We start from the raw sequence: 22,897 nt of genomic DNA, 5'->3' as shown, positions 1-22,897 counted from the left end.
ATTTCATGAACTAAAGTGGTACAAAAAGTTCACGTGCTGCTCAAAAGGCAGCTTTGCATTGCAACTACAAAATCATCTTTAAGTAATACGTAGTACAATATGTGGAAAGCCTGAAGCAAAAAAAAAAAAAAAAAAAAAGCGAGAAAGGGATGAGTCCTTCCCATAAGCATGACAGGCACACATTTTTACATGAAACCATCAAGGCCTACTGAAATCTAACACTTTCTTTAGGTTTTGTCCAACTTCTGCAATTGTTAATAGAAGGTGTGAGGTCAGTCTTGAAACCACTGTGGAGGGTAAATATATTTTTTTCTTGTAATTAAGATATTTTTTTCAGTGGATGAATATGGAGACATAAACAAACACACACACACACACACACACACACATATATATATATATATATATATATATATATATATATATATATATTCTTCATTTTTCTTTAATTTGCCTGTGACAAGATTGCTTGAATCAAATTTTCGTGAGCTTGACATAATTATTTATTCTCTCTCTGTGTAGGAGTGATGTGTTTTTTCCCGTAATGTATTGATTTTTTTCTGAGACTGAAGCCTGCCAGAGGAAGAGTAAAACAGTTTTATGTAGAAGTTTGCAAAAAAGAAAAAAAAATTCTTCAAGGTGCAGTAACCTTGAAGTAGAATGGGGAGGCAAAGTCTCCACATGAGCAGTTCAGAGGACTTACTCCATCCAGAAAACATTTTTTTTGGTGCATTTCAAGTTTTGTATTTGCACAAAATACAAAAGTATAGAGTACACATGCAGAAGTTTTGTGTAGTCAGACTCTTAGCTTCATGCAGTTTTAGATGGACTATAGAGTTCCAAGCAGATAGGAATCATTGTGGGAAACACACACATCTTCACATAAAAAGAAATGTAAGGTCAGATAGTACAGATTTTCATACTTGTTCCAAATATTTTATTTCTGTAATAGTTTAATGAGAATACTTCAAGCAATTGTTTGTTGCACTTCAAAAGCATGTATGAGTATCATATTTAAAAAAAAATCTGTTTTTTAACAGGTTTAACGGTTCTGATTCCATACCTTTTGTCTCGCAAGAAGCGGTGGAGCAAATGCAAATTCCGAGTGTTTGTGGGCGGTCAGCTTGATAAACTCGAGGAGGAAAGAAAAGCGTAAGTTATAGTTTATTTCAAAAAAATGAATATAATTTCTGCATAATATAATGCATTTTTAAACTTTAATTGTGCTACCCGCATAAGAGATAGTAGACATTAATGCCTCTTTTCAGAAGTGACTCAGGAGCAACAGTTTGTCCAGAGTCACACCTCATCTTTGTTTATGAAGGTCTACAGAGATAAACATTACGCTTTAAGTGTGTGGGTCTTTTGAAATGAGACTGAATAATGAAACTCAAAAGTAAAATGCATTTCTTTCTTAAAATAACTCTTCTACATCTCCTTTCTCTCACATGATGCATACCCATTCCATCTCTATCCCCTTCAACCCCTCTTCCCCCCACTATCTTCTGTGCTGCTTCCTTCCCACCTTCCTTCCTTTTTCCATCTCTATCACTGTGCCATAAATTGTTTAGTAATTCCACAAAAAGCCTTATTCTCATTTAAAAGCAAATTAAAATATCTGTGAATAGGTTTAGTATTCACTAAAAATGTAAAATCAGATTTGCAGGTGTCTACAAAATTGTTCATAGTAGTTCATTGGAGGTATATATGTGCTTTGCTTTTTTGATGAAATACTGTTCCTTTTTTAATTAAGTCTACACCATGTAAAGCATACTAAAAATTAAATTTTCTACTTCATAATCTTAATTCTAAAATTAAATGAATGATTTTTACCCATCCTGATGGAATGTAAGATGAATCTTTTGGTAGTACCTTTAATTTAATCACATTTCTGTTAGCAATTTATTTCTTAGATTGAAAGGAGGGATTCTGAAGGATGTGCAGCTTGCTCTTATCCTCTCTCTGTCGTCCCTTGGTATCTGTTGCTGCACTGTGTCATGAATATCTGGGGTAGTTGCCTGCTGCCTTCTGAGTAATTGTTACCTAAGAAGTTTGTATTTCCGTGTTGGCCAACTTTGGTGACCTGAGTGGATGTTGTACATTCTGTTTGATTTTGTTTAAAGAAGGAGGTGGGACCAAAGTGTTCTCATTTATAATCTGATAGGATGTAGAAGTTGCATATCACTTATTGACCAACAAATGATGTACTTTGCTGGCTTGATAATCTTCTTCATCACATTCTAATTTCTTATATTTTCTGTAGATTAAAGTTGCCACGTGTATAATTAATTTACTGTTTAATAAGGACTTTTTTACCAAAAAAGATGATATCAATCATGTGACTTGACACACTGATCCAATGTAAATATATCTTCCCCCAACATCTGCATTCTGTTATCTTCATGTTTTTGTAGCAATTTTATCATCTGTAAGCAGTCTTATTAAATAACTCTGTCAATTCGCTATATATGGTGCCCACTGTTGTGATAAATACAGGAAATGTATACACTCTGAGACCTAACAGAACTTGTTGTATTATGCTACACTGATCAAAATATAAATCTTCATATATTAAAGACTTGATTACCAACTAGTAGACCTGGGTTTGAAAGCTGACTGAGGAAAAACTGGGCAGCAGCAGTAATTGCGCAGAAGAAAGGCCTAGAAATCTACTTCTGTAATACGCCACAAAAACCCTATTGGGGCTTCCCATAGAGTTGCCATGAGTCAGCTTCAGCTCTGGGGCATTACTTGCTTTATATTAAAACATTTTCCTTGAGCAATTTCTTTATCAACTCACCAATGAGAAATTTAATGTCAATAAGTTCTCTAACATTACTGGAAACTTTACCTCCATTATTTCATGTAGGTGCAGAAAACAAAATAACTAGAGTGATTAGAAACATATGAACATCAGTGCAAATATGGGACATTACTGCATTTTTTCCTCATACCTTCATTGCCACCTGCATCAGGTGTAATTTTATTATCAGTATCATTAGCAATATCCTTCAGATCAGGACTGAAGAAATCCTGCAAAATGTCTGAAAGTCACCATTACAAATAGCCACAAACCCCTTTGCTTCAAATAAAAATGCACTAAATGTTTGCATTACAGGTGTCTGGATTAGATCCTAGGGGCATAGGTATAACTATATTTGCGGAATACGTAGAAGGTTGGTAATCCATAGCTCTGGAAAGCCAAGGAAGCCTGTCAAAAAAGAACAGATTTTAATATAGATGAGGTACCAAATAATGGACAATATAAGTAACACTGCAAATATAGTTCGTTTTGTCATTCCAGTATGTGTGGGTAGTCAAAACTGGTACATTCATTAAATTTAACTGGAAGATTATTTTGGGGAATCAGGATTTATCTAAAGTAATTGAAACAGCAACTAGATTTGTTTGCAAGAAGAGTACAAATATAAACTCATTGTTTCCTACAAGAGTGTGCTTGTCAGGAAATCAGACGTCCTGTGTATCCTTTAAGAGTATACTCATCTTTAAAGGAGACTTACCTTCACTCCATGGGAAGGAAATAAATATTTTGAGAAATAAGATTTAAAATCTAAACTAAAACCAGTTCAGGGTCAAAGTCATAAAACAAATAGTACTTTATTTTGAAAAAAGTCATAAGACTGGCAAATAAAATTGACGACCTGTAATTTAAAATAAATGAATTATCAGTCATAAGTGCCCTGTGCTACATTTCATCTTCATGAAGGGACACTTATATGAACCGATTCCATATCACTGAGAAATTCTTTACACTCATGGTTATTAAAGGTTTTCAGTTAAATCGCTAATACATCACTGTATGCTATTTGTTAAACTACAACTGAAGCACAAAGATTCTCTTGACTTGCTTACTACTTCTTGAGTATAAAGTCAATGTAGTAATGAGCGGTCAGTTTTAACATCCCAAGCTGAACCCCCGGATCATTGTTTTCTCATAGGAAATCCCAGCTGGCATGATTTCTGTGTGTGCATTGAAAGTGATTTCCATTTTTTTTTATAAATTTCTGTTTTCTCCACATTTCTGTGACTGTAGAGTTGATATGTATAAGTGGGTGTTGTGAAGGGTGACCTCCCTCATTTGGTATAGGGGACTCGCTCCCCTGGGAAAAAAAAAAAAAACATTTTTGCTAAATGGCTTGCCAAGTTGAAGACTGAGTAAAATATTTTTGACTGGTTGAATTTTCATCAGGTTTTAACTTGGCAAGACATAGATGAAGCCCTTCTTAAACCAAATGCCAGATAATGTGACTAACCTAGACCAAACCTCTTTTACTGAACTAGCTAATTTTGGATAATCAAATAATCTGCTTTAGTTATACAAAGAAAACTTTCATCTGTTTAGAATTCTTAAAATTTATCAATTGCCTCAAAATAAAGTTCACATTAAAGACTCCACCTGATAGTTAATCTATACATGGAAATTAGGACCAGAAAAAAAAAAGTAATCAAAACTGGTTATAATGAAAAGTTACATAACTATTTCAGCCCCTAGACAAAATCTATATATCAGGAATTGTTAACCTGGCATATCACTCTCTGACCGGTCTACCAGGAGGGTACTCCTGATCTTGCCCTGTTATGGAGCCAATATATTCCTTGGTTTGGGATTAAAAAGTAATTAGCAAAAGTGTTCAAATTTTCAAAGTTAAACTTTGCCCGAGTGGAAAACTTGCTAAGTTATTTAATTTTATTGAGTGCCCATTATGTTAAAAGTAAATCTATGATATTAAAGAGAAAAAAACAAAAGACAATAAATTATCCAATAGTTAGATTCCATTTGGTCCTTGGTTGAAATGTCTTTGTCTATTGCCTCTAATGTTGTCTTGGTTCTGGCATCTATATAGGCTTCCACGATCTAGCTGGAAATCTCTGTTTTAGTTGGAGTATCGGTTGCAATCACTTGCTTCAAACAGTATAAGATCTCTTTTTCTCGGTTCCTTGTATGTTTAGTAGAAATTGTTCTTAAAATCTCAGTCTTTAGATCCTTCTCAAAGGGGGTGTTAGAGTAGCTCTTGCTGAACCTGTTTAAGAAATATATTCAAACCCTCAGAGCCAGCGGCTTCTGTGTCAGACAAAAGAAAAGGTAATCTCAGTCACAAGAAACAGTTCCTCTAGGTCACAGTTAGTGTAAATGAATCGCCAGAAACTTCCAAAATTATTTGTAAACCACAGAAAAACAACTAGCGATTCAAACCACAGCCAAAGAAGTCACTATTATTTGTCAAGAAGTACAGAGTTCTATGCCAAAAGATGAAAAATTCTTTATTGTAGGTAAGCGCTTTTGTGGTGCTACTCTCACCACTTCATCAGACCTTTTACAACAATGCATCACATTACTCTATACTTTATACTAAAATTTGAATCAGCCCATTAACTTAATTGATTCAATTAAATAAGTTAACCTTTTAATAACCCATGAAAACTTTCTATGAAAGTTATACATAGGGTACACAAGCTCAGACTACTATAAAAACATATAAGGGATACATATATAACAAATAACCATGTATATATAAACAACATATATAAAAAAACATAATAAAAAACACTTGTAAAAACACTTATAAAAACACTTGTGTATGCATACTTTTAAACCAGTACTTTCATACAAACATAGAAATATAAAATAAGTGCATGCATACAGTTCTCTCTTTCTGCACCTAACCAAAAGGGTGCTTAGTTATTATTTAATATATAAACATACTAAATGACTTTATGACATTATAAACAGAACTGAGACCTCAGAGACATGCTGGCTTATTAGATTGAGAGCAGATAGGGGTCAGGGACTAAACGACAGGATCACCCTTAAACCTGTTTTGCGGAATAGGCCTTTGATTTGATGATACAAAAGTCATTTAGTATGTTTATATATTAAATAATAACTAAGCACCGTTTTGGTTAGGTGCAGAAAGAGAGAACTGTATGCATGCACTTATTTTATATTTCTATTTTTGTATGAAAGTACTGGTTTAAAAGTATGCATACTTAAGTGTTTTTATAAGTGTTTTTTACAAGTGTTTTTATTATGTTTTCTATACATGTTGTTTATATATACATAGTTATTTATTATATATGCATCCATTACATGTTTTTATAGTAGTTTGAACTTGTGTACCCTATGTATAGCTTTCATAGAAGGTTTTCATGGGTTATTAACAGGTTAACTTATTTAATTGAATCAATTAAGTTAATGGGCTGATTCAAATTTTAGTAAATAGAGTAATGTGATGCATTGTTGTAAAAGGTCTGATGAAGTGGTGTGAGTAACACCACGAAAGCGCTTACCTACAATAAAGAATTGTTCATCTTTTGGCATAGAACTCTATACTTTTTGACAAATAATAGTGACTTATTTGGCTGTGGTTTGGATCGTAAGTCACAAGAAAAGGTAGTTTCCAAAATAACTCTTGAGTTCAGTCGTTCTTTTTAAAGTAGTTTTTATTGGAAGCAGTTCAAGTGCTGCTCACTGCTAGTTTACAAGTGAAAAGTGAGCATTATTTATTGCCAAATGAGGGGGTGTTACCAGGGCTATCCACTAATCATTGTGTGTGGGTGTGTCAGTGCCTTTAGCCTTTATTGAGTAACTTGTGATGTACTGGGGGAATGCCCAGGTTTCCCTTGTTACAAAACTTCTGATTTAATCAGGTATGTTATTTATTGAGAGTCCATGTAAATTAAAAATTTAAAATTAAACGTTAAACAATGAATGATTTCATGTGTGGCAGATATGTTTTTTTTATACAAACAAAAATACATATAATAGTGTTAGTATATTTAAAAAGATACAGTTCCATCTTCAAAGGATTGGCTCATGTATTGGTTACTGTGTGGGCGAGCGAAGGGACTTAATAAATGTGTTGCCAATATGTTTTTTAGAAAACCAAGATACATACATTGAATTTAGTGTATTTACAAAGATAAAATTCTATCGTCGAAAGATTTGATCATGTATTGGTTAAGTTACAGGCTAGCGAAGGGATTCAAAAACATAAAGGATACTGATAATTCAAGCCTGTGCATAAATAAAGGATACCGATAATTCAAGCCTGTGCATAAATAAAGGATACCGATAATTCAAGCCTGTGCATAAATAAAGGATACCGATAATTCAAGCCTGTGCATAAATAAAGGATACCGATAATTCAAGCCTGTGCATAAATAAAGGATACCGATAATTCAAGCCTGTGCATAAATAAAGGATACCGATAATTCAAGCCTGTGCATAAATAAAGGATACTGATAATTCAAGCCTGTGCATAAACAAAGGATACTGATAATTCAAGCCTGTGCATAAATAAAGGATACCGATAATTCAAGCCTGTGCATAAACAAAGGATACTGATAATTCAAGCCTGTGCATAAACAAAGGATACCGATAATTCAAGCCTGTGCATAAATAAAGGATACTGATAATTCTAGCCTGTGCATAAATAAAGGATACCGATAATTCAAGCCTGTGCATAAATAAAGAATACCGATAATTCAAGCCTGTGCATAAATAAAGGATACCGATAATTCAAGCCTGTGCATAAATAAAGGATACTGATAATTCAAGCCTGTGCATAAATAAAGGATACCGATAATTCAAGCCTGTGCATAAATAAAGGATACTGATAATTCAAACTTGTGCATAAACAAAGGATACTGATAATTCAAGCCTATGCATAAATAAAGGATACCGATAATTCAAGCCTGTGCATAAATAAAGGATACCGATAATTCAAGCCTGTGCATAAATAAAGGATACCGATAATTCAAGCCTGTGCATAAATAAAGGATACCGATAATTCAAGCCTGTGCATAAATAAAGGATACCGATAATTCAAGCCTGTGCATAAACAAAGGATACCGATAATTCAAGCCTGTGCATAAATAAAGGATACCGATAATTCAAGCCTGTGCATAAATAAAGGATACCGATAATTCAAGCCTGTGCATAAATAAAGGATACCGATAATTCAAGCCTGTGCATAAATAAAGGATACCGATAATTCAAGCCTGTGCATAAATAAAGGATACCGATAATTCAAGCCTGTGCATAAATAAAGGATACCGATAATTCAAGCCTGTGCATAAATAAAGGATACCGATAATTCTAGCCTGTGCATAAATAAAGGATACTGATAATTCTAGCCTGTGCATAAATAAAGGATACTGATAATTCAAGCCTGTGCATAAATAAAGGATACTGATAATTCAAGCCTGTGCATAAATAAAGGATACCGATAATTCAAGCCTGTGCATAAATAAAGGATACCGATAATTCAAGCCTGTGCATAAATAAAGGATACCGATAATTCAAGCCTGTGCATAAATAAAGGATACTGATAATTCAAGCCTGTGCATAAAAATGTATATATTTGTGGTGGAATTTAAAGCCCCAGCTCCCTGAATGAAGAAACATAAATGGGTAACTATTGTCAGAAAACCCCACAGGGAGAAAAATGCACTGATTCGGGAGGAGCTTTCGGAATCTTCTTCAGGAGTGCTTCCTAGGTAGCTCAAAAACTAAGTTACTCTAATGGAAACCATGTTAAAATATATTCTAACTAGATTCCAAGCATGCATATCAAAAAAGACTTTTTTTTTCCTGGAGATATCAAATCACTCTTAAAGAGGTGGGTGGAGGGGTATTTTATTGTAGTGGCAGTGAATGGCAGGGCAGACTGGGTCAGTAAAAAAAGAGAGTTGGCTCCCAACACTAAGTGTTACCCCATATAATATAAAGTCTCTGGCACTGGAGTGAAGGTTTGACTGGTGGCAAAGAACAAGTAGAGGGCCTGGGTGGGGGGGATAAAACTAGGCTAATGTCATACTGAAAGCTACTGGACAAGTTCCCCCTCCTATATACCAGGTTAACTAAGTTTGTTTTTCCATCCTTTGCTGAGGGCCTTACTCACTCTGCTGGAGCACTGCTTTTGCTCTGATTGTATATATCAGGAATTGGTCAAAATGGGGAAACTCTGAATATCTCTCATGGAAACTGAAAAATATCTATTTTATTTGTAGTCCATAAGGTTAGCTAGGTGTCTACTTGGACATTTCTGAATGACAATGTCTTCAAAGCTACTTTTTTCTTAACAGCTCCAAGACATATAGTAATAAAATTCTGAGTATGACCCAGCTCATCTGAAATAAACTAGCAATGAAGGAGCTAGAGAAGCTAGCAAAGAGAGGCAGGATTAAGTGACTGAGTGACTGATAGCAGCTCTCATTTTGTACAATGGTTTTGGTCTGACTCACTTGTGAATTGATCCAATGGAGGTGCAGAGAAATAACTGTAGCAGCCTGCAGGGTCATGGTTTGCACTTGGACACACCAGGCAGATTCATTTAGTGTAGCCAGGAATTAGTATTTGCACAAAAATGCATGCATGCACCATAGATTCATTTCTCTATGCCTGGCTTCTCTCGTATGCATATCAGGCAGACAAAAGGTATGACATTAGGATATAAATAAAATCCCCAGTAAGACACTATGGATGATACCTTCTTCATGGATCTCTCCTACAGTTCCACAGCCCAAGGGCAGCTAGAATCTGTCTCGATTTTTCCTCCCAAGGGTGACCCCAGTTTGCTAGGTAAACTGAGTCTTTGGGGGTAGGGAACAAATGAGGCTGCAGTAGGCCAGCAATAGTCAAAATGCTACTGGGATTAAAAGCACTTCCTAAAAATATAACTTTACATACTGAACAAACTAGCCACGAAGTTTTGTAATACCATTCTAAAATTCTGGAAGGGACATATTGTTATTGCAGGGTCCTGGAGGACATACTTTTATTATGATATCTCTGTGATTAGCAGCTTTGAATGAAACTTGCACAATGATGTATCCTGGTAAGAACACACACTGTTCAAAAAGCTATTTTGTCTCCCAGTGGAAAAAGAAGTTTAGATCAATGTGAAATGTTGATGCTATCAGCAGTACTTCTATTATTTTCAACTAGCAAAATGACTTAAATTAACTTCAGCTTTTCTTAATCAAGTAATCATTTAAATTCTTGTCAGCATGTATATATGTCCAGATAACCTTGTCCCCAGGAATTGCAGAAAATACTTTGTTTTTCCACACACACACACACACACACACACACACACACACACACACACACACACGCACGCACGCACGCACGCACGCACGCACACACACACACATATATATATGTTGAAACTTTTAAGTAACAATGTTGAATAAAGCTTGTTAGAATATCCAACATTGTTAAATATACATATCGAAATGTTAAATCTCTTAATTAATGAGAATGTTTCTGAGTGAAAAAAGTTTGGGAGAATACATTTTAAGGGGAGAATAGTGACAAATCAGATTAGATCCTGTTCTGCTGAAGGAGTTGACTGATTTTAAAAGAGGTTGAAAACTCATTTTCCAGTTCCTTGTAAAGGAAACCTATTTATACTCAATGCTAAACTGTTTATGTTCTGACAACATGGTTGTATATTCTCTCCACGTAAACATAGGTTTCCTTTGGGTAGTCTAGTTTTCTTTAACTTTCCAAATAATTTTAGTCGAATTGGTTACTCCAAACTGCACACGTAGATACTGTAGTTACCCTTGTCTTTGTGACTCAGGACATAGTTGAAAAGTGTTCACAATGGAGTAATTCACTTGGCTAGTTAATGCAAACTAAATGAAATGCTTACATTTAAACTAGATTTAGTCTTAATTGTTGCATATATATATTATACCATTAGAATTAATTAAATGATCCATTAATGCTCCAGGATTGAATCTGTATTTTAAACTACCAAGAAACATTAGTTTACATATCAGGAGACAATGTAAAGTACTTCATAGGTTCATAGGTTCATAGGTTCATAGGTAGGTACAAGGCTATTGGCCCTAGGGCATAATTAAGCATAGCCAAAATATTTCAGCTTGCACCTCCAATGTGATTTAGTTACCTGCGCCTCTGTCGAGCAGGGCCACAGAAGTGAGTCCTGGGGTGAATTTCCTGTTCCCTATCCACTCATCAAGATTCCTCTTGAAGAGCGCTAATGAGGAGCTCTGCCTCACATATATGGGGACCTTATTCCAGAGCAGGGGGAGTCTCTGGGACACAAATCTGTCCGTCCAACAAGTCCTGTTTATTGTTGAGGTCAGGTTAAGGTCCCTATAGTGTGCAGCTTGGGTAGATTGGGTTTTCCTTAGGTGGAGCATTTCCAGCAATTCGGGGTTTGACATAGCCTTGTATGTCAGGCAGAGATTACCTCTGAGTAGCTGGTATGCAACCAAGTACAGCTGGAGTTTTTTTAGCCTAGTGGCATAGGGCATCTGTTTTAGGCCTGTTATCCTCTTGGTGAGGTATTTTGGAGGCCTCTCCAGTTGTTGCAGGTGTCTAGTAAGGTACATCCCGAATGGGGCATTATACTCAATAAGGGTCTAATGAGTGATGAGTAGAGGGGGACAATAACTTCCTTTTTTCTAGATGCAAACCCCTTTGTGATAAGGTGGGCCATGTAGAAGGATTTTCTAACCACTTTAGCGATGTGGTTATCAAAGGAGAGGTTACTATCCACCTGAGTCCCTAGGTCTCTTATCACACTCTCTGTGTTAAGTGAGCTGCCACCTGTGTGGTAATTCGTAGGTACTTGTTTTTTCCCGAAGGGGATGACAATGCACTTTTTGGCATTTAGCTTGAGGCCATGATTTTGGCACCATGTGTCTGTTTCAGTGAGACCCTTTTGAAGGATATCTACGTTAGTAGGAGTCTCAATTATGGCACCCTGTTTGCAGTTGTCTGTGAACTTTGTTAGTCATAATCCCTCTGTGTTTGCTTGTACCTCAGAGAAGTAAATACCCAACAGGAGAGGTCCCAAGACTGAGCCCTGGGGTACTTCACTTGTCACAGGTTTGGAGTCGGACCTAGCGTTTCCTATTTTTACTGTATGGGTTCTGTCCGTGAGCCAGTTAGCAACCCATCTTGTAATGTAGGGGGTTATAGTTAGGTTAGTGAGTTTGTCTATAATTCCCGAGTGGGGAATGGTATCAAAGGCTTTTGCAAGATCAAGGTATGCCGTGTGGACTACCTTTCCCTCATCGATTGCTTTGGTGACTGTCTCGAAAAAGTCAACCAGGTTTAGACGACATGACCTGCCCTTTACGAAACCAAACTGGGTAGGGTCTAGGGTTTGTAGCTTCCCAATGTTGTTGTTTATGAGTTCTATAATGATGTGCTCCATGGCCTTGCAGACAAGGCTCGTCAGGCTGATGGGGTGATAGTTCCTGGGGTCGGTGGTGGCTCCTCCCTTGTGAAGCGGGACAACCGTTGCCATGCACCACTCAGTGGGCACATAGCCTGAGGTGAGGCTGTGGTTGAACATGGTATTTAGGTGAGGGATTAGTTTGTTTTGGAGTTCATGTAACATGCAGCCTGGGATGCTGTCTGGTCCCATGGATGCTGTGTTTTTTGCTTTAGAAAGTGCTGTTTTCACCTGGGTGTCTGTGATTACGGGGGAAGCGCAATCTTCTGGTATAGATATGGGCCCTTTAGGGGGTGAGGGTGGGGTAAAGTTTGCACTGAACCTATCTGCCTGTATATTAGTGATATCAGTTAGTTCCATGAATTTTGATCCATTGTGCTGTAGCTCAGAGCAGATCTGAGAATTGCCATTTAGGTTCTTTACATAGCTAAAAAAATGCTTTGTGGTTGTCCTTGGTGTCCGTTGTGATTTTTCTTTCAATGCTCGCCTTTGAGAATTTTATAAGGGATCTTAGCTTTTTGCTAAGGTTGGTCAGGGAGCTCCTCCATTCCTGGGTTTTTACTCTTTTTTGTAATAATTTCTTCCTTCTATTATAGAGTTTGTTTATGGCTGGGGTCCACCAGACTGGTTTCCTTTTTTTGGAGGAATGGGTATTGGTTTTGTTCAAGATAGCACGGTCCATGCACTCATGTAAGTGCTTGTAGAGTGCTTTTGTGTAGGCTACAGCAGATTCAACCAAACTGTCATTCTGCATGGGAGTAACGAAGTTTGCCACCTCCGTCCTAAGTAGCATAAAGTTTGCTTTGGAGAAGTTTTTCACTGAGGTTTCCTTGGGGGAGGTGGTATGTGGATATCAAGGGTGATGAGTTTGTGGTCTGATCTAACAAATGAGGAATTTTCCTCGGGTATGGAGCACTTGTCCCCCATGTTGGTGATGACCAGGTCTAGTATATTGTTGCCCCTTGTGGGGGTGTTGATAAGCTGTTCCAGGGCATTTGAGTTAATATATTCCAGGAAGCATTGAGCAAAGGTATTAGTGCTTGAGTAGTTTTCCCAGTTGATGTTTGGGTAATTGAAATCACCCAGTATTAGGGTGTTTGGTTGGACCCTCATGTTTTCCAGTACCTCAAGGAACAAGGAGTGGGGGTCTTGGGGCAGGGATGGTGATCTGTAGCAAGCTACAATCTGGATTGCAGTTTTACCCATTGTCAGTTGCACTTGGATGATCTCTGAGGCATCATACTTTGCAACTAGTCTGGAGATGTGGTTATCCTTGATGAGTATGGATACGCTTCCTTCTTTGGTGTTTCGGTCCAGGTTTTGTGGCCAAAATATGTGGTATGAGTTGAAGCCTGGAATCGCTGGGGGTGCTCTCTTGAGCCTTGAACCAGGTCTCAGTTATTGCACAAATATCGATGTTCTCCATTTTGAGAAGAGCCTCGAGGCTTGATGTTTAAACTCCTGGTGTTGAGCAGCATTACCCTCAGTTTTTTGTCACTGGTACTTATTACGGTGGTGGGTTTGCCTTTTGAGCCTTGCCTAAAATAGGCACTATGGGGGTGGCAAGAGCCTTGGCCACTGTCCTGAATCCTAGGGGTGACAGGTGCAATCCATCTCTGGTGAAGTATCGTGATTTGTCGAGCATGTCATCCCAGGTATACAAATACTGGATCCCCTTTGAATGACACCAGAAGCTTAGCCAATTGTTGAAATTTATCATTTTTTCCTTGTACTGAGGTATCATTCTTGGTGAAGGTAAGATGCCACTCAGGGCTAGGGTCATACCTGCCTTGGTTACATGATCAGAGAGCTCTTCTATGTCTCTTTTCATGTAGTCCAGGGAGGTATGTCTCAGGTTATTCACACCAACATGGACAATGACAGAGTCATATTTGTACTTGTTATGGAGTGACCTGAGTACCTGCTTGATGTGGTGGATTCTGGTGCCCGACAAGCAGCTGACAGTAACCTTCTCTTTGTCCAGCCTGGTGAATGGGACATCAGTGTGCCTGACTATGGAGTCTCCTATTACAAGTGTGTTAGGTATGATGTTATGCCTTATGGGCTGTAGTTGTGTGGCACACTGGTTTTGGAGGTTATGTATTGGTTGCAGTGTGTTTGTGGGTGGAGATTGCTTGTGTGTCTGATTTGGAGGTCTCTGTTGTTTCCGCAGATTTTTATTTAGAGCCTCCGATTATGTCTTTGTGTATCTATGTGTGGGATTTGCAGTTGCAGGTGTGGTGGGTCTATGTGTAGCATTGCAGGTTGTTACTTCTCCTCTTGACTGTCTATTCCAGTCGCAGCTGGAGAGAGCTTTGCCTCAAGTTTGGCTGTGTAGGTGCATCTCTCGCAGATTTTGGTGCCATGTGGTAGGAGGAGTGGGTAGTCTGTGTACATGATGCAGTTGTGACATTGCCTCAGGATGCCCAGATTCATCAGGTGGACTGGAGAATACACTGGGAACTGGCCTATGGACATGCCTGAATGGGTTGAGGAACTTTTTCTTGTTAAGCTGGTGGGGGAGAGTAATTTGACAGTTCATTACAAACAAATGTTGGGCATCGAGTAATATAGATTATTAGTGCTTCTGTCACTTTAAGCAAGTGCGAGTCTGAAGGCGCTGATTTGAGTGCTAGAACTGAAAGAACTGGCTAGTACTAAGGGAAAAACTGAAGAGCAGACTCTGTGGAGCCGGGGATAGTTTAACCCTAGCTAACTGCCGCAGCGCTATGCGCAAAACCACAAAAATGCAGTTTTTATATCAGAAATATAAAAGATATAGAAATTAGCCCAAAATGGCCAATAAAACTACAATTTCTGGGCTGAAACCTCTCCTCCAAGGACAGGTAGGCTGTTCAAAGCTCCCCACTCTCACTGTTGAACAGAGTAACTTCCTTCTATCCAAGTAAGGTATGGGCAACACAGAAGCTTAAATACAGTCCAGATACCAGCAAATATCTGAAAAACGGACGTTTCTAGCTTAGAAATGCAGAAAATAGGAAGATTTTTTTGTTTTGTTTTTTCAAAAATAGAACAGAAACAGCAGAAAAAAGACTTTTAAAGTACAGAAACGGCTGTTGCACTTTAGTGTGAAGCTAATAACAGTTAAATAATGCAATTTAAGACAAAAATGACTTTTTTAAAGTGCAAGCAGTAAATAAGTACAAATGCAGTTAAAAATTAGTTTTTGCATATCAGTAAATGCCAGAAACTGAGCGTTTAGGTGGAATTAACAAAAAACAGCAAGAAAAAGCAGAAAAATGGTACGTAAACACTCCAGAGTCTCTCTAGTCTCTCTCTGGTGCTGTAGGACTCTGCAGGACACCTGGGCAGGATCTTGCTGGGCTGATACAAGCGCAAAAAAACACAAAAATGTGTTTTTTATATCAGAAAGCTAAAAGAGATAGAAATTAGCCCAAAATGGCCAATAAAACTACAATTTCTGGGCTGAAACCTCTCCTCCAAGGACAGGTAGGCTGTTCAAAGCTCCCCACTCTCACTGTTGAACAGAGTAACTTCCTTCTATCCAAGTAAGGTATGGGCAACACAGAAGCTTAAAAACAGTCCAGATACCACCAAATATCTGAAAATCGGACTTTTCTAGCTTAGAAAGGCAGGATATAAGAAGATTTTTTTTTAACAGCAAAGAAAAATATGGTAGCAGTTGTACGAAGTATAGCTCCAGACCACATAAAATAAACCAAGAACTTTAATATTCGGTAAGCACTTTCATCACTGTCCGTGGCTTCTTCAAACCATATACAAATATAAGAACACACAGAGAGGTTTTTAAAGCTGTCCCTGTATACCTCATTAACCTGAGAGACCACTTCCAGTCAATCAAGTTAGTATAGACACACCCTCTTTTAAAAGCATCAGCACCTTCATCTATATTGCATAGTATTACTTTTAAAATACAATTTTTATAGCATATTAAAAGTCTTATTCAGCAATCAAGGCATGCATAGGCATCTACAAGCATTTCATATTTAGAAACATTTCAGAACATTGCTTCTATCAGCAGCATGTCAAATGCTATATATTATGCTAAACATCATTATTTAAACAACAATGATACTAAAAGTCTCTATTGATTATATATTCTTTGCTAAAATCATATTGCACTATGTTGTCTGCTTTGCTTCAAATATATGCTGTTACTTAAAAATTATTACAATAACAAATCTAGGTCTAGCCTTCTATACATTCCTACTACTTCTAACAGTGCAAATAAAGCTGCAGTTTAAAATTCAAACAAGTTACCCATGCCATGTGTTCAATTTCCATTTTAAAACTCAAATTCTTCCCATCACATTTTCGACTGTTAAACTTGTCCAGGGAGTGTAATCCACTTAAGATATACTTATATTGCACCCTTGTTATGTTATATTCCATTTCCAAAAGTTTAAAATGTTAGAAATGAAAAAAAGTATGTTGTCATCATTGCAGCGCCTCTGCACATGCGCAATGACATCATCACACTCGGCAAATGCTCCATTTTACTTTTTACCACTTTCTTCATTTAATTACGATAGATAACTAGTATTATAAAATATATATCATTGCTAAATAATTTTGAATACACCAAGTCACAAATTCATATATGTAGACAGTTTTAAACAAGGGAGGTTTATGCTTTTCCCCATAGAAACAAATCATACTGTTGCATTTTTGTCTTTCATATGTCAATCAAGTATATTTAATATAAACACTCGGCACATTATATGCATACATCCAGGTACAACTTTATACAAATATAATAGACATAACTTTAACTCTATGCCTCTGGGCAACCCGTTCAGACCATAAAATATATATTCTATGGATAGTAATAGTTCAATAGATATGTATAGGCAATTTGGTGCAAATATATATATCACCAGTTTGTATAAAAAACAGGACTTATTACATATTCTTTTCCTACATATAGACCCCCAGTATATACTTCATAGGACACTCAGAACATTTTATTGCTGTTTACCAAAAGCATTCTTACACAATTATATAGTACCTTAGAGTGTACTTTATATGATTAGGGCCTTCTAACATCCATTTAGAGATGGACGGATGTTTTGGTATAAGTATATATGTTAAATAGAGATGGCTCTATGTGTATAGTTATAATTATACAATACATCTATATGATAGAATACTTACAGAAATTATATATAGGATGAGAAGGTGATTCTAATATAGCAAATAAATTATGCATAGTTGTAAATATATGCACCATAGAAATAATCACTCACATCATACTAAATGTATAATAAATGTATTATACACAGACAATATCACTGTTTTGTGATGGATAAACTCTATCCTCAAATATATTTAAATATATGGTATTTCATGAAGTAAGATAAATTTCTCAAATCTTGTTTTTAGCAGTCTTATCATAGATAGCCCATATTTACAAACATATTTATTTTTTTTCAAATAAAATTTTTATTTTTCGTAATATAAACCATGCATACATATGAGAGTGAAAGCAGTAGGAATTACTCAAATATTAATTACATAATGGTTTCGATATTATTAATAAGACAAGAACAAAAGCCATGCAAACGGAAATACATTGAAAGGGTGAAAGAGTAAACACACCCTGAAGTATGCATAGTATACTACCTAACATCAGCAACCTAAAAATACAATATTTACAATGCTACAATGACTAAGTATAAACAGTGTCGCAAGATAAGAGACCAAATATAAACAGCCCCATTTGTTTCATGCAGAAGAAGAAAAACATACCCCTTGAACAAGAAAAATGAGTATAGGGGAGGTTTTGTGAATTAACTTAAATTTTAATCACACATAATTACCTCAAACAATCCCTTCCAAAGTTTACTGAAGTAGACTCTCTTCTTGGGTCCAGTTATAATGAATTTCTGAGCAGAGATATACCTGAAAGCCATATCTTTAAATCCCGGCCAAGACATTTTGGTACGATCTAACCAGTTATAAGTGATGTAAAGTTTTATGAGTGAACATAGTATTACTAGAGTATGGAGGTGTAATTTAGGCAAACTAGGAGGGGGAATGTTTAAGATAGCCATTTCCCAAGAAAGGGTAGAGCTATAATAACCCATTTTTTTGAGACGCACTTTGAGGGAACACCATAATTTATGGGAGTGCTTGCAGTGCCACATAATATGTAGTAAATCAGCTCTCACAACAGGACAACATGTGCAGAAAGGAGAATGATTAGGATTAAATTTGTTAATTATTACAGGGGTATAATAGGAGTTATTATTTAACATCAATTGAGTGTATAGGAGTTTTTTGAAGGGAGATAATTCTATAGTAGTTTTTATAGCCAATAGTTTTTAGTCCTCTGGAATAAGAGAGTTTTGATTATCCCAATATTTGGAGAAAAGACAGTTTCTTTTGTATAATAATGGGAATAATAATTTGTATGACGAGGAAATTGTTTTCTTATTGTTAGAAACTGTAGTTATGATTAAGTTTAATTTATCAATTGCCTGCGAATCAAGAAAAAGACTATTAGTTTGTGAGGTTGTAATTTCTCTTAGTTGCCGGAGAATAACCGTGTATTTTTTGTTGACCTTAAGGGTTAGACGTAGTTCGGCAAGAGACAAAGAATTATGTTTAATAATATCCCATACCTTCAGGTCTTTGATGAGAGGGAATTCAGTGAGATCTACCATCCTGTTGTTAATTTTAAGGTTTGGATTGAGGTGTAAAGGTTGAAGCAGAAGAAGATCATGCTGAAGATTGATGTCTTTAATCAATTTTTGGAATAGTTTTATCTTGAATTTCAATAGGGGGGAAAGTTTTGAGCTATTTAGGAAGGTAGGTGATAAAAAAGGAATAGCCTTAGGGTTAATTTTATTAGAGAGAATATGTCTGTGCCACATCTTTAGCCATGCTGGATATTGGACTTGAGCTTTGCTATTCCAGTTTGCGATGGACCATAATTTATTGGAGCAAATGATCACGTAATAAAGATGAAAGTTTGGAAGGCCCACCCCACCCTTCTCCTTGGGTAGACTTAATTTGGAGAACGAAATCCTGACCTTCTTAGGAAACCAAAGGAATTTTGCTAAAACTTTATCGATTTGTGAGAAAAAGTTATTTGAGATAATTATGTTTGTCGCACTAAATTGATACAGAAGTCTGGGTAAAATATTAATTTTCACAATAGCTAATTTTGAGAGAAAAGTTAACTTCAAAAGCTTCCATCTTTGTAGATCTTGACATATAGTAGACCATGCTTTTAGCAGGTTGTTTTGAAGCATGGAGGCTTGATTATGTTCAAAGTTAATGCCAAGGTATTTAAGAGTATATGAAATATGAAAGGAAGATTGGGGGAAGAAGAAGGGTTTGTGAGCTTCAGGGTTAATTGGGAGAATGTGGGATTTTTTATTGTTAACTTGATAACCAGAAGCATTAGAAAAAGCAGTAATGGCATTTATGATTTTAGGTAGATCTGAGTTAGGAAGTTGAAAGTAGAGATTTAAATCATCAGCAAAGGCCGAAAGTGCTACTTGTGTGTTGAGAATTTTGGGTATAGTGTGGTGTGTATTTTGAGTAATATATAGAAGAAATGGTTCAAGAAATAAATTAAAGAGAAATGGAGAAAGTGGACAGCCTTGTCTTGTACCATTAGTAATCAAAATCAAATCGGATCTTTTTTTATTAATATACAAGTAGGTGTATGAGTTTGTGTAAAGAGTTCTGATCATGTCAGAGAATATTATAGGTATATTAAAATGTGATAACGTAGAGAACATAAAATCCCAATCAACTCTGTCGAATGCCTTCGATGCATCTAGGGTCAGGGCATACAATGGATTCTTCTCTTTTTTAGTGAACTGTATGAGAGTGTCCAGAGTTAGTGTATTATCCCATGTATGTCTATTGGACATAAACCCGGCTTGATCCGGTGATAATATATATGGTAAAACCTGCCTGAGTCTATTAGCTAAAATAGCTGAAAATATTTTGATATCAACATTTATAAGCGAGATAGGTCTGTAGTTATGCGGGTCTGATTTTTCTAAGTTGTTCTTTAGAAGTAAAATTGTTTTTGAATTATTCCAATGTAAGTCAGTGAATCCATTCTTTATAATGAAATTAAAAACTTTTAAAAGAATGGGGATTTACAAACATATTTAGATAAATGATGTTACGACAGGTTGGGTAAAATTCTACAGTGTTCTTACTAAGTGGGATTATTTCCTATTAAATATATGTCACTATTTTCTAGATATTCCTCATGCTTCTAAAGCACTTTTAATGGATACTTTACCATTCAGTCCCTTCTCCTTATCTGCTCTAAGTTTGAGTATCCATCTGAGCTCACTTCTTTCTGTCAGATTCTTAATATTACCCAGCCTTTGCCCAATAATAACTTCTTCTAATGCTATAAATTTAAAATCATGGTATATACCACTTCTCTCTATGCATTTAGACAAGGCACTTACAGAGTCCCTATTCCTTATACTACTAATATGTTCCTTTATACATACTCTAAATGTCCTGTTTGTTTTGCCTACATAAAAATGTAAGCAGCAGTCACATTGTGCTGCATAAATAATATTCATACTGCTACAGGTGACTGCTCCAATATTTATTACCAGTGACTGGGTGGACAAACTCATCAGTATTTTTAACATATTGACACATACTGCAACTGGTACATGCTCTGGTACCTTTCCTTGTATTTAAATTACTTCCAGATAGATTCCTGGGGTAGCATAACATGCATTTAAGATTTTTCCTATTTTTAAACATAAAACTAGTATACTCTCCAACAGCTTCCCTAATTCTTCTATCTGTCATAATAAGTGGCCAATGTTTATTAAAGGCATCTCTTACTTTCCTCACATCACTTGTATATGATATAGAGACATTAACCACATTGTTCTTAAACATTGTATCAGTTCTATTTAATGCTTGATCTGTCTTATTTGAAAAATATGGCCTTGCTCTTTCTTCCTAAGTGTCTTTACTTCTCCCAACGTATCAATCACTTCCTGCTTTTTATAACCTCTATCATATAAACTGTTTTCTAGGGTTACCAATCCTTCTTCGAATGTGGGTTCCTGGTTGCTCGAACATGAAACCCTCATTCCTTGTCCTTTAACTATATTTGAAAAAGTTTTTCTAGGGTGCATGCTTGTCCTATACAATAATGTGTTACGATAGCACTCTTTTCTATAGACCTTGGTGTCAAACATCCCTTCATTTCCTTTCATTACAAATATGTCCAAAAATGGTAGCCCTTCAAGTGAATGATTCATTGTAAACTTCAGGAAGCTAGTAGTAACTTCTGCATCACTGACAAATTTCTTCAATGCTGGAAGGGTACTGTCCCACACAAGAAAAATATCATCCACAAATCTGTGGTAAACCTTCACATGATTCTTATACATTTCTAGGGGGATCAACTGTTCCATTTCCCATTGAGCCATAACTGCGTTGGCATAGCTATTAGCACAGCATGTTCCCATAGCTACACCTTCGCGTTGCAAGTAGTATTTACTATCAAAAGCAAACATTATTTTGCAGCACAACTTCCATAAACCTACATATCATGTCTATAAGCTGTCCTCCATAGTCACTGTTAACGGTGAAGAAATCTACATAAATATTCAACGTTGTCACCATTCGGTATTGATGTAAAAACGGAGGTTACATCGAGGGTGACTAAATAGTGTTCCCCACTCATAGTTGATGTTTCACTATATGTATATAGGCTCTCTAGGAAGTGCTTGGAATCTTTTAACACTACTTGAGATTTATCCAAGATAGGTCTAATTTTCTTTTCTATGAAAATGGAAAATGGTTCAGTGATCCAACCTTGGCCTGCAACTATAGGTCTAAAAGGTGGAAACTGAGGATCCTTGTGTATCTTAGGTTCCCGCTTGAAATGAGGGTATAACTGGGTGTTCAACTATCAGTAACTGGACCAGTTCCATTGAGATACCATAATTGATCATGAAATCATTAATAATAATCCTAATAACTCTATACCAATCTTGAATATAATCGATAGTAACAGGCTTATACACTTTGTCATCAGCAAGCATGTTATGTAATGAACTATAATAGTATTCTCTGTCCATGATAACAGTCATACCCCCTTTGTTTGCAGGCCTAACTACGATTTGTGTATTTTCTATCAGTCCTGATAGGGCCTTCTTCTCCTTCCAACTCAAATTCTTATATTTGTCATTCTTGGAATGTGTATTTAATGTGTTATACAGCTCATCCTCACACATCCTGCCAAATGCCTGTAGAATAGGATGGTTGGGTGGCATATAACTACTAGGTTTCCTAAAGGTTGCTACTCCTTGCTTCATTTCATTAGGAAAGTTCAGTTTTAACATAACATTTCTTAAAAACATTTTTAAATCAATTATAGTGTCCGGAATGTCTGCTGCCTGAGCAGGAATAAATGATAAACCTTTTTGTAGCACTAAGATTTCATCTTTAGTTAGATGTTGTCTCGATATATTCCATACAATGTTCCGCTGCAAATCTGGTTCCACATTTTCTTCAACTTGGGGTATTCCATCATCTCTGGCTGTTCCTTCCTTTTCATCCTGTTGAAACAGCCTCTGCTGTTGGACCTGTATGGTTGTCTTCCTTTCTCTTGGCGTATAGGTAGGGGAAAAAATGGGAAGGTT

At 36.3% G+C, this 22,897-nt stretch overlaps 1 protein-coding gene across 1 annotated transcript in view; it reads left to right on the top strand.

Annotated features, from left to right (window-relative positions):
• Window positions 1-22,897, top strand: part of SLC12A3 (solute carrier family 12 member 3) — a 564,508-nt gene that overhangs the window by 394,662 nt on the left and 146,949 nt on the right. The window contains exon 28 of the mRNA XM_044079103.1: window positions 1,041-1,152. Coding sequence (XP_043935038.1) covers window positions 1,041-1,152 — 112 coding nt within the window. The remainder of the gene's footprint in view (window positions 1-1,040; window positions 1,153-22,897) is intronic.

This window comes from Protopterus annectens, chromosome 8.part0 (assembly GCF_019279795.1).
Source record: "Protopterus annectens isolate FY-2018-M chromosome 8.part0, PAN1.0, whole genome shotgun sequence".
Classification (NCBI taxonomy): domain Eukaryota; kingdom Metazoa; phylum Chordata; order Ceratodontiformes; family Protopteridae; genus Protopterus; species Protopterus annectens.
The sequence above is the reverse complement of the archived record's forward strand: the minus strand, read 5'-3'. Positions and strand labels throughout refer to the sequence as shown.